Raw genomic sequence first — 12,412 nt, forward strand, 5'->3', positions numbered from 1 at the left:
ATTTAATGGCTCATTAATAACTCAACACTCTAATAATTTAAATATCAGAGCGTGACAAATATACTCTCGTAGGTAATATTAATGGACAGGGGAGACGGTGTCATGGGATTGCTTCGAGATTGAAAAATTGGAGCAAAATCAAATCAAACTTAATTACAGGATCGAAAGGGTCAGAAAAAGTACTGAGCAGGTTTTCCGGAGCAAAGAACGAATAGGCAAAAGCCTTTGTTCTGCCACGTGGATCCACCTCCTGCCGTTAGATAACAATTGAATGGCTAGATTGAAAACATCTTCGATTCCGGGTACATTGAAACTTGAAGACAACTGTAGATAGGTGACCAGAGAAGTAGATATATCTGGTTCAGAGAGTGTTTACCTATTGTGGAAGTAATTTTTATTTAAAAAATATTAAAATTAATTAATTTAAATGAATTTTTTTAAATTTTAATAAAAAAATTCAGAGAAATAAATATATATGGTTCAGTGTTGAAAGTCATTTTTATTTGAAAAAAGAGTAAAATATTTTATTTTTATTTTTTATATTAGTATATTAAAATAATTTAAAAACACTAAAATAAATTAATTTAAAGAAAATTTTTAAAATTTTAATTAAAAACAAGTAGAAATCCATTCTCAAACACCCATTTAAATTGAATAAATCTAGACAAAATTATAAATGGTTCTTTTAAAATATTTTTTAAAATATTTTTATATATTCAATAAGTAAAGTCCTAAAAAAATTATTTTATATTAAGAATTTTTATTAAATAGAAACAATTTTTATTTAATAAATATATTTTATTTATTCCTGTAACTTTTTGTTAGGTGGTGATATTGAATGCCCAAGTGGTTTAGAAGTAGATTTACTTTTGTTCTTTTCTTTCGATCTCATGTATCCTTTATATTTATTTACAGTCACTCTAAAAAAAAAAACACTAAAGAGCTGCTCCTGCTACAAAGAAAGAACCAGAGAGTAATTGACGAGAAGAGAGAGGGAAAGTAGGCCTGTCTTAAATGAGGTAAGTGTCGCAGAGTGGGGAGAGCAGTGCAGTTACCATGGCGGCGGAGCAGGGCTCTAATTCCGTGCCATTATTGCTTCGTTAACATTGAAAGAGAATTCAAGAAAGCTGGCCTTGGCTCAGGCTGCCTGCCTGGTTGGTTCCATCCACAAGTCAAGAATAGTAGGAGTCTAGCTTACCCATCGTCTCACTTCCTCTCCCGGTCTCTTTCTCTTATACAGTTAGCAAAAATCTTGAGAGTTTTTACCTCTTTCTTAACCTTCCACTCAAAAAAGGCTGCAAAAACCTTAGACCCAGAGAGTCCTCAGAATCAGATCAAGAGAAGATCGACGAGTCATATAAAATACATAGTCAGCCATCAAAGAAACACTCCGCTGATTTAAGACTCCCTTAAAAACCCCACCAAAATTCAACTCTCATAAGACCCAAAAAGCAAAACCTGTGATCTTGCAGATTTCCAGAGTCTGTCATTTTCCTGCTATGGATTTTTTTTCTAAATTGAGGTTAGTATCAGCTTTTGGGTGCAAGAAATGGCAGGGTGGTTCTATCTAGGTGGAGGAGAAGGACCGTCGAGGAAACAAGATCAAGAGAAAGAAGACAATAATAGTAGTTTGTTTTTGTACAGACCATCAAACGAGGAGATCTACAACAACAAGGGGTTTGAGTTATGGCCGCAGTATTATCCCCAGCAGCAAAACATGAACAGCTTCTCGTTTGGAGTGGGTCCTAGTCGAAGAAGTTTATCTGATGATCACTCTTCAAGATCAGGTTTTAGTTTGACGAGACAAGGAGGAGGAGGATTAAGAGGAGGAATGAATTGTCAAGACTGTGGAAACCAGGCTAAAAAAGACTGTCCCCATTTGAGATGTAGAACTTGTTGTAAGAGTCGAGGGTTTCCGTGCACCACCCACGTTAAGAGCACTTGGGTCTCTGCTGCTAAAAGGAGAGAAAGGCAACAACAACTAGCTGCTTTGCAACAACATAATCAACAACAAGAACAACATCAACAACAGTTTCTAGGAGAGAATCCAAAAAGGCAGAGGGAGAATCATGGTGGTGCTTCCTCTCTTGCTTGCACTCGTTTAGCCGCTACCACGTCAGGTAAAGCTGTGCTAGTACTACTAGTAGGAGCTCAAAATACAAACACAGACCAACAAAAATCACTGAAACTACAAATACTTGATGGTGGGGTTCCCTTTGTACACAAATCTTTTAAAGATTTTTGACGAGGATTTACAAGAAACTGAACCGAACACAATTTGAGAAAGTTAAGTAGAGAGATCTAGAGATCTTTAAGGAATAGTTCTTGTGACAGCACTTTCAGTTCTTGCTACCCAGCAAGACAAGTATCATTTGCGTGTGTGCAAGCAAGTCCACCTCCATAGTCAGCCACCCACCACGTGCTTTTCTTTCTCTTTTCTCTTTTCTTTTCATTCCTTCACTGTTTGCTAGTAAATTGACGATAAAAGAAGGTCACATGAAATTAATTAGCAAAAAATTATTTTCTTTGTCTCACTTATTTAATTCTACTCGAAATATGATTTGCTTTCATTCGAACTGATTTTCTTCAACTCTGACATGAATTAGGGCTGGAATTGACAGCATTTCCACCAGAGGTGAATTCAGAAGCCATATTTCGTTGCGTTAAAGTAAGCGCCATGGACGATGCAGATGATCAGTTGGCATATCAAACGGCTGTTAACATTGGAGGCCATGTTTTCAGAGGAATTCTCTATGATCAAGGTGCAGATGGCCGTTACGCCAGTACAGGCGGTGAGAGCTCCTCCAGTGGAGCACAACAACTTCTTATAACGGCAGCAGCAACTAGCACCACGGGAACCACAACAAACACTGGCAATCCAGCTGCTGGCAATACTTTGCTCGATCCATCTTCTCTATATCCAGCTCCTCTCAATGCTTTTATTGCTGGTACGCAGTTCTTCGCTCCCCCAAGGTCCTAGCTGCATTCTAAACAAAACCTATCTATTTGTCAAAGAACTCCATAAATACGTGGTCTTGTTGTAGTAGAAGTTTTTCATTTTTCAGCGTGCATGCACTCGAAACTGAAGTAGAGAGAGCGTAGGGATTTTAGAAATTAGAAATGGAACATTGCCAGGAAGGAGAATGTGGATGTTCTTTTCTTTTTTTTTGAATTTTTTTTTTTCGAATTTCAATTCAGATTTCATGATATGGGTTATTTAATTTGATCCTATCGATGATGAAATGACTTAATGTTATTTCTTTGTTTTCTATGTGGATTCGTGCAATCTACTTAAAATTTTTTGCTGATCTCTCTCGTTGTTTGTTTATTACTTTATGGTTGAGATATATATTGAATCGATTGCTTTCTGGTTGGTGTTGAACTCGATGCGCTTTTTCCCGTTTATTGGCTTGCTTGCCGGATTTAAATGGAAAGAAATAGGTTTCTTGTTCTGTTAGGCAAAGAGTTTAAAACCCTTTTTTTTTTTATGAATATAGTAAAAATTCTTGAGAAGATAGAAAAATAAAGGCAGGGCCAGCTTTGGAAGCCTTTCATTCATTAATAGCCAAGTGACACGATGAAAGAACACCTCCAATCTAGCTCCACCCTCTCTTTCTCTCCCCTCTCTCCTCTCTCCGCTCTGTACTGCTTTTTGACTGCTCTCATCTCAGCCTGGTTACATGTGTCTGCATTGGTACTTATATATGTAAATGGAAAATTTTGATGGGCGTTTATATCAACTACTTGCCTGCAAAACAGCAACATTTAGCCGCTTGAAGCGACGTGCATGGATGTGACCTAAATGGTAGAATGGAAAATGTTGCTTATGATTATCAGAAATTCAGAAATGTTAATGCTCCTGCATGTGATATGTGTTCTATGGAGACTATGGCCAATGACCTAAATGGTAGAGGCACGTTTATATATATATATAGGTATCGAGGATGCTCCCATAGATTGCTAGATTTGGTACATAGGAAAGAAACGGGAAAATTTAGAAATTTCCCTCGTTTTGTAAGATCTGACCTCCGCCATGTGCTCTCTCTTCTTTTATCGATATTTAGATTTACTACTCTAGAAAATATTTCTTCGTTCGATTACTATTGTCCTTGCTTACAGAAGTATTTGATTACTAGATGCTTCCTTTCTAGCTAGCTATTTTCTTCAACAAGCATAGAATGGTGGTAGTATATACATCAAATATAGGATGAGTCATCCACGTTGCCGTACGTGATAGTTTTTTAAATTTTAAGATATAATTTATAGTTTTGTATAACATATTTTCTCAAATAAAAGAACTTAAAATTTATATGAATTTATATTATCTTGTATTTGATTTTTATCAAATAAATAATATTAATAAAATTTAAACTTATGACTGTTTGATTATTAAGATTTTAATATCATGTTAAAGAATTAATTTAATTCAATAAATTAAGTTATTAAATAAAATTTTAAAATATAATTTGTATTATTCTTTAGTAAGATAATGAAAATGTTTAAAGGGTATTTCAACTAGAGTTTTCAAAATAAATTAATTTTTATTTGCATCAAATTAATATTATTTTATATTTTTTAATTTTTTTTGAGTAGATATATTAAATATTTATTATTTTAATATATTTTAAAATAAAAATATTTTTAAAAATAACTGTTATTACCCTATAGAAGACAACAAAATGCTTGCAACTTTTAGATAGTGCTGGATAAGAAGCTGCTCTTAATACATAACTTTTGAAATTACTGTCTACTGTATTCCCGTACTTAAATAGTCCACGCCAGTTTCTTTCGACTCTTGTTTGCTACCTGGCAGGATTGCCTCAAATACTGGGAAAAGGGGGTGGGGGCCGATTTAGGTAGGGATTTTGGATTCGACGCATGCAATGCTCCCTTGTTCAAAACTAGAGATGTATCTTTTGTCTTTTGAGAAAAATAATTAAGATGCTTTATCTGAAAGATAGAAATTCATAATTATTTATTTATTATTAGAAAGCAAATTCTCTGTACATGATTCTCAAGAAAATCTATGATTTGATTTACTACCTAGAGCGTAAAGAGAGAATATATCATGGATGAACCAATCACTAGCTTAGTTTGCCTAAAGTTAAAGAATAATTACTAACAATACCATGTACTTAATCCTAAACAATAGCACATCAAGATAATGTTCGGTTGTTGTTCTTGGATAAAAAAGACGAAGATATTGAAGACAGATGGGAGATGTTTTCTTATGCTTACTGTTTATAAATTACCACTGAAATCTTTACAAATATTCATTTTTCTATATTTTCTATATCTATTAATTATCATGACACTAACTAAAAGCCATCATTCATTAATAAATCATCATTTTGAGCTCAAAGAGATATCCATCTGATCCGATTCATGACTTGGAATGAATTTCGCAATGTGTGCCTGCCTAGCTAGGACCGATCGAATAAGCTAGCTGCTGTCTCACGTACATTTTGAAACTATATAAGCTTATAGCTCATTAGCAAAAGCCATGTATTCAAACTTGTCATGATAAGGTATATTTGGAGGCAACTCCATACAGGAGATTAAGTCGAGGAATCAATCAAAGCACGAGGGAGATCGACATGATTTCCAGCTAAGAACATTTGAAATATACCGTGAGAGTACAGCAATCACATGTGTTGTGGTTGGTTGCGTTACTTGACTTTCTCTTCTCATCAATCAGTTTCCAATTTACAATCAATATATGTCATCAATAGTTAGATGCTCGCCAGATGGAATGGAGAATTCGTAATTCTATTATTTGTTGCTTCCTCGCCAAATGAAGTCATTTTTTGAGTTGACTCTCTACCAAGTTACCTGGTCAAAAGATGTTGCATGGGTTAATATTATAAATAATAATATAAATTATATTTTAAAATTTTATTAAATAGTATAAGCTTTTAGATTGAAATAATTTTTAATCTGATATGATATTAAAATCTTAATTATCAAGAGATTATGATTTTGAATTTTATCAATTTTATTTATTTAATAAAAATTAAATATTAATTTGATATGATATTAAAATTTTAATTATCAAGAGGTTATGATTTTGAATCTTATTATTTTTATTTATTTAATAAAAATTAAATATAAAATAATATAAATTTGTGTAAATTTCAAAGTCAAATAACTTTTATTTAAAAAATATATTAAAAATTAATATAAATTATATATTAAAACCTTACCCAACTTATTTTATCCTTTAAAATTTTAGGATTAAATGATTAGTTAACAAACATAAGTTATTATTGTTTATATGGTTATTCTAAAATCGCAATGATGAGGTCGAATGCTATTTGAAAATTAAATTACTCGTCATTCGAGCAAAAAACTAAATATATATTCTGCATTGCAAATAAAGCAGGGTATCTCTTGTTTTCAACATGAAAAGTACAACTACTTATGATGGAATTCCTTTTTTTAATTAAGAAAAAAAGGAAGCGTTTATTTTCTATTTAAAATTTACATATATCAAATATGCTAGTGTTTATATAACTGGTTTTTATTGAAATGATGTCTATATGTATTATCATTCTATTCAACTCTTTTTTTAACTTAAAAATTACTTTTATAGAAATATGGTAAGTAAATTTAAGAATTCACTAATTGTTTTAATATTGTGGACGGTAGATAGTAAAAGGTGAAACTAAAGGTTGTCTCTTTCCTTCCTTCTTGTAACTTTGAACGAGGGGGTATAACTGGTTTTCATTGAAATGATGTCTATATGTATTATCACTTTATTCAGCTCTTTTTTTGACTTAAAAATTACTTTTATAAAAATATGGTAAGTAAATTTAAGAATTCACTAATTGTTTTAATACCATGGACGTTTGAAAGTAAAAGGTGAAGCTAAAAGTTGTCTCTCTCCTTCCTTCTTGTAACTTTGAACGAGGGGATCAAACAAATTAACTTTTTTTTTTTTTTACTTCTGCTTGTTAACTCAGATAATCGATATTTTGAAAGATTAAATTAGTTTCTAGAGAAAAATACGTGAAGGGGCAATCTAGTTGGCCATCAAATTAAATCGGGGGTTTCATTTTTTGCCCTTTTTTTAAAATAAAATAAAATAAAATCCTCGCATCTTGTTTTTACTTGGTGATGCATAAATATTGCTAGATCTGTAGCAAATAAGAGGGAATAGATGTTATTGGATGCCTGTCCTGTCCTCGTCAATATGAAATCGACTCATTGGAATCCGAAAGGCAGATGCATTCAGAGGATATGGTTACCAAATTCATGACTGAGAGGAGCAAAACAACAAAAGGCAGAGGATCTTGTTCTCAAGTCTCGCCACCTTTCTTCTTCAAGCATGAATTCATGCCCACTCCTGACCTCTTCTTTTGCATAATATTTGACAGTAAAACAACAGTAATTTATTTTCTTTTCTCTTGCATAGACTTGCCATGAATTCGAGATCACCTAAATTCTTAGCACGAGGATGCATTTGTGCTTGTTTAGTACACGATGCGGATGATTATTGATACTTCAATGAATAAATGATCACCATTGAGGAATTTGTCCTCATTAAAATTCACTCCGAAGTATCGAAGACATGCTTTAACAGTAGGTTTCTTATTGTCTTGGTGGATTCATTGCTTCAGATTTTTTAAAATTTCTGTGCAACACTTTTTGTTTTTTTCTGATCAGCAGTGCTGCCAGCACTTTCTTACTATTATTATTTTAGAATCGCCAGCACTATATTTATCACACACTCTCATTAATTGCAGTTGCCATCACCACCATTTCTGCAACTGCGCGCCGCTGCTACATGGATCAACGGAACACCCTCGTGTACTCCAAAGCTTATTGGCGCCCCTCTCACCGAACGTAGAATGTTTGTCTCCCCTACGTATGTAGCATTAATCATAAAGACTAGCTAGATGCCATCATTACAGAAGGAAATTTAACCTCAATCCAATAAATTAATAATGATCCGAACTTATTTGAATGTAAATAATATTTTAATGATAAATATCAATTGATAAAATTTGAATATCTAAAGTTTTTATACAATAAATAATAAATATAATGAAAAATAACGAATAATGAATACTTACTAGATAGGTGATTCGGATTATGTTGTGGGCTAATCTAATTTTTTTAATGTAAAACAAAATGTTATCCATTCTAATTAGCATGTCAAATATACAACTTGGTCATAACACAAAGGTAATCCCTATTAAAAGTAAATTGAATAAAATTATCAAATTAAATTATCGGACAACCCAATGCTTAAGTGTGAAATTAAAAAAAAAATATTAAAGCAATAAAAAAACTTTAAGTCAAATCAAGTTAATCTATTAACTCCGTAATTAGTATAAGATTGAGATAACTCTATAAAAAAAATATAAAAAAACATGAAAATTGATTCTGAATCAATCAATTATGAAGGATAAAATTAAAATAAACAAAATCAAATATTGAGGATATTATCTCATAGTGAATAAAAATTAAATGAGAATATGATAACCTCATAGAAAGTAAAGTGAAAAAGTTTTGAAACTCAACTGCTAACAAATAAAATTTTAAATGATGAAATTGAAAAAAATAATATAAAAAAGTGAAAAAAACAAAAATGACCCGATCCACCTAGGTAAAAAAAACAAAAATGACCCGATCCACCTAGCTTGGCATGCAAAATTTACAATTTAGTTGTGGTACCAAGGTAATCTTGCCAAAATTAAATTAAATAAAACTATGAAACTTAACTAACAAACAACTCAATATTGAAGATAGAAATAACCTAGATTATTTTTAAAATTAATGAAAAACCCAACAAAAAAACTAATAGAAAAAAATGATGAAGCTCAATCCTTAATTAAATAAATATTGAAAGACAAAAAAAAATAAGATAAAAAATGGAAAAAGAACCAAGCAAACCTCGACGAATCTCCTAAACGCTAATTAATTTTTTAAATTTATAATCAGTGAAATTATAGACTTGAACTCAATAAAGAAGCTCAATTCTCAATCAATTTAATTTTGAAGGATAAACCAGAAAAAAATCAATTTTAAAAAATTTTAAAATTAAAAAATAATAATTAAATCAAGTAGAAAAAAAAACTAATGGAGGATGATATATATAGTAGTCACAACCAACAGCATGGGACTAAATTGAAGGAAAATAAAATTGAAATAAAATCTCAATTTGATAATTTATTTCATATAAAATGCACAATAATCAAAATAACATATATTGAATTTGAAGGAGAAATTTTTTTAAAGAGCCAATGTAAAAATCAAAGATGATAGAGAGAGAAAAAAAATAAGATCACCATACCAAATTAGAGACTCATTTTCTATACATGTTGCTGTATTATAGAGGAATTATCGAGGAATTATCGAAACAATTTATATGTTATTGTTGAGTGAGGTATTTGGTCACCAAATAACATTGTATACATTATCCAAAAAGCATAGATATCGTCCATGCAAATGCACGAATTAAATTTTTGTAATAATATTTTTATTTGTTAAATTATTAAATAACTTCTTAGTTAACCTAATTATTTTTTTAAAAAATTATATAATAAAAAAGATGAAAACATCATTGGACATCAGCCTAATATTTTTTTTATTTCGAGGACAATGGTCATTTTAGAATACTAGAAAATTAAAAAGACAAAAATCCCTTCACACAACTTTAATATTTTTCTGGTAATTAAGTGATTTTATGGCAAATGGCTTTTAATTTTAATTTAGTTTAATTATCTAGGTTGGCTGACATGCATCTGGAAAAGCTCCAGCTAAGACAAAATTGACAGGCAAGGACTGGGATGGGACTGCAAACCCAATATTGACCTGCAGTCCTTTTGTATTCTTCACCAAAACTATCCTCTTGAAAAGGCTGACTCATCCCGAAGGAGCTATAGGGTTTCGTTTTCTCACTAGGCCTTGTAGGTTATGGGTCGGGCGCATGTACATCTGCTCTGTTTATTTCTTCTCGGCTTTCTTTTGTTGAGCTACAAAAGGTGGCCCCTTCATCAGTCCTTTGCTATTACGGCCAGCAAGCATGCATGGTCGGGTTTATGTGTGAGAGAAAATCCATGCGAGCAAAACCAAAAAAAATCTTATCAGTTATCTAAGCATTCTCATCTTATACTTGCTTTTAGGTAACATCACCATAATATTAGTATCTTTGGAATTATATTGTATGTTTGAGATTATAAAAAAAAAAAAAAATTAAAATATTTTTTATTTAAAAAAATATTCTTATCAGCTATCTTAGCATTCTTATTTTTAGGTAACATCACCATAATTAGGATTGTCATGTCTATGATATTATAGTATAAATTTTAAAAGATATAATTTAACTAATTAAATTTTAAATTTGTTTTTTAGATATTACTAATTCGAGTGTTATAAATTTTAATATCACTAAAGGTTTATTTAGTCATTAACTTTATTATCTTAAAGAATTAATCGAAATGCGCGTAAACTAACCTGGATATCTATAATTAATGTTGTTAAACCCGACTCGATGGCCAACCTAACCTAAGACTCGAGTCATGAATTTTGACTAGATCACCTAAATTAACTCTATTTTTTTTATTAATCAAAACAATATTATTTTGATAAAAATTTTAAAAAATAATGAATAAGTTGCAACTAAATTTTTAACCATGTCAAGTCGTCCAATCGATTAAATTTTTATTATTTTTTTTATTAATCAAAATGATATTATTTTGATAAAAAATTTAAAAAATAATGAATAAGTTGTAACTAAATTTTTAATTGTGTCAAGTCGTCCAATCGATTAAATTTTTATCTATTCTTATTTTTTTATAAACTTAGTTTAATTTCAGCATTGAACCAATCAAGTTATAGATGCTGCCAAACTTGAGTTTAAAACTATGGCTATAGTTACCGAGAAAAAAGAAGAAGAAGAGATTACGATATAAAACGCAAACAAATAAGTCAAGGAAAAACTATTCCAAGAAAAGTTATTTTATTAGAAAAATTAGTAAATAAAATATATTTTTTAATAAAAAATAGTTGGAGTAACCATAAATGGTGAAGTTCCGTCTTATAAAATTTTACCACGAATAGGCTTACCTGTAATATCCCAAAAAATCAAAGTATCCTGGTAACAAAATTTATGTATTGTATAACTGACTAATCACTTTGTTTTTGTTTTTACAATCTAATTTATTTTTTTTAATAAAAATAATTGATATTTATTACCTGATAAATTAATATAATTGAGCAATTAGTATCTATAAAAAAATTTATTTGATAAATTTTAGGATTATCAGATGCTCAAATATTTTTTTTAAAATTAAATATAATGATATTTTAGAAAGAAATATTTTAAAAATATATATATAAGAGATAAATATCTATTATATATATATCAATAAAAAATAAATATTTCTTATATTAATATTAATGCAATAAAAATGTGTAGGTGGTTAAAAAAACATTTAGTGATTAAATTTTTTTAACACACCTAAAAATATAGGAAAGTAAAATTCAAAACGTAATTAAGATGATGCTGAGCTCTTCCTAAAAGCTAAGGTTATGGGCAGTTGGCCAGACTAATGAAATTTGGATTTAATATTTATTCATGGAAATTAATGCAGAGAGGAAATTAATTATAAATAAATAGACAGTATAAATTCTGTGGGATTTTCCATAAACTAGAAACATGCCAACGGGCTAGATAGAAAATAAAACTGTGGGATATACGCACGCGTGGATATGGAAAGGATTTGTAAAGATGAGATCTCAAGAGCTAAAATGTCAAATTCACAACTCCACAGGGAAAAACCGATTTCTAATTAAAAAATATTAATTTACTTTTGATAGTTCGAAGGTTAATTTTATGTAAAAACTGTTAGTAATGCATGGTTATAAAAATTAATATGAATAATGAGAATATTTTGTTTTAAAGAATATAACAGTGCATAAAAAGAATAAATTAATACATTATCCATTTTCTTTTATTCTCTGCAGCAATAATTTATAAAATATATCAATTTTTTACCAACACAGATAACATTTAATGAGAAGATTTTATAAATCACTTGTATGGTAACTGGATGAGTTATATAACATCATTTATCACTTGCCACATCATCTATTAAATGAGATTTTTATGTAGACGTACAGATTATTTATACATTAACCATCACTTGCTGAGGCTTTTATGAATCACTTATAAATTTTTTATAATATACTTATGCATAATAAGTGGAATTTTTTTCAATACAATAACTTAATAATGATTATCTAACAATAATAAAGATAATATCATTTTCATTTTAGAGCGGGTCTAGCGGCGGGGTCTAAAAAACCCATCATCATCGAATAAGCATAAGAATCAGGTTCTCGGGTCGGGTTAATTTATTATATCCATAATTATTTTATATTTTGTGCCATGTCGGTCCATCGT

At 30.1% G+C, this 12,412-nt stretch overlaps 1 protein-coding gene across 1 annotated transcript; it reads left to right on the plus strand.

Moving 5' to 3' along the window:
• The first annotated feature begins 923 nt into the window (after positions 1–923).
• Positions 924–3,271, plus strand: LOC105140149 (protein SHI RELATED SEQUENCE 5-like). Its single transcript, XM_011046857.1, has 2 exons — positions 924–2,120; positions 2,607–3,271. The coding sequence occupies exons 1-2, from the start codon at positions 1,550–1,552 to the stop codon at positions 2,978–2,980; spliced, it is 945 nt and encodes a 314-aa protein (XP_011045159.1). The 5' UTR covers positions 924–1,549; the 3' UTR covers positions 2,981–3,271.
• Positions 3,272–12,412: the final 9,141 nt, after the last annotated feature.

Source organism: Populus euphratica, unplaced genomic scaffold (assembly GCF_000495115.2).
Source record: "Populus euphratica unplaced genomic scaffold, PopEup_1.0 scaffold98.1, whole genome shotgun sequence".
Taxonomy (NCBI): Eukaryota; Viridiplantae; Streptophyta; class Magnoliopsida; order Malpighiales; family Salicaceae; genus Populus; species Populus euphratica.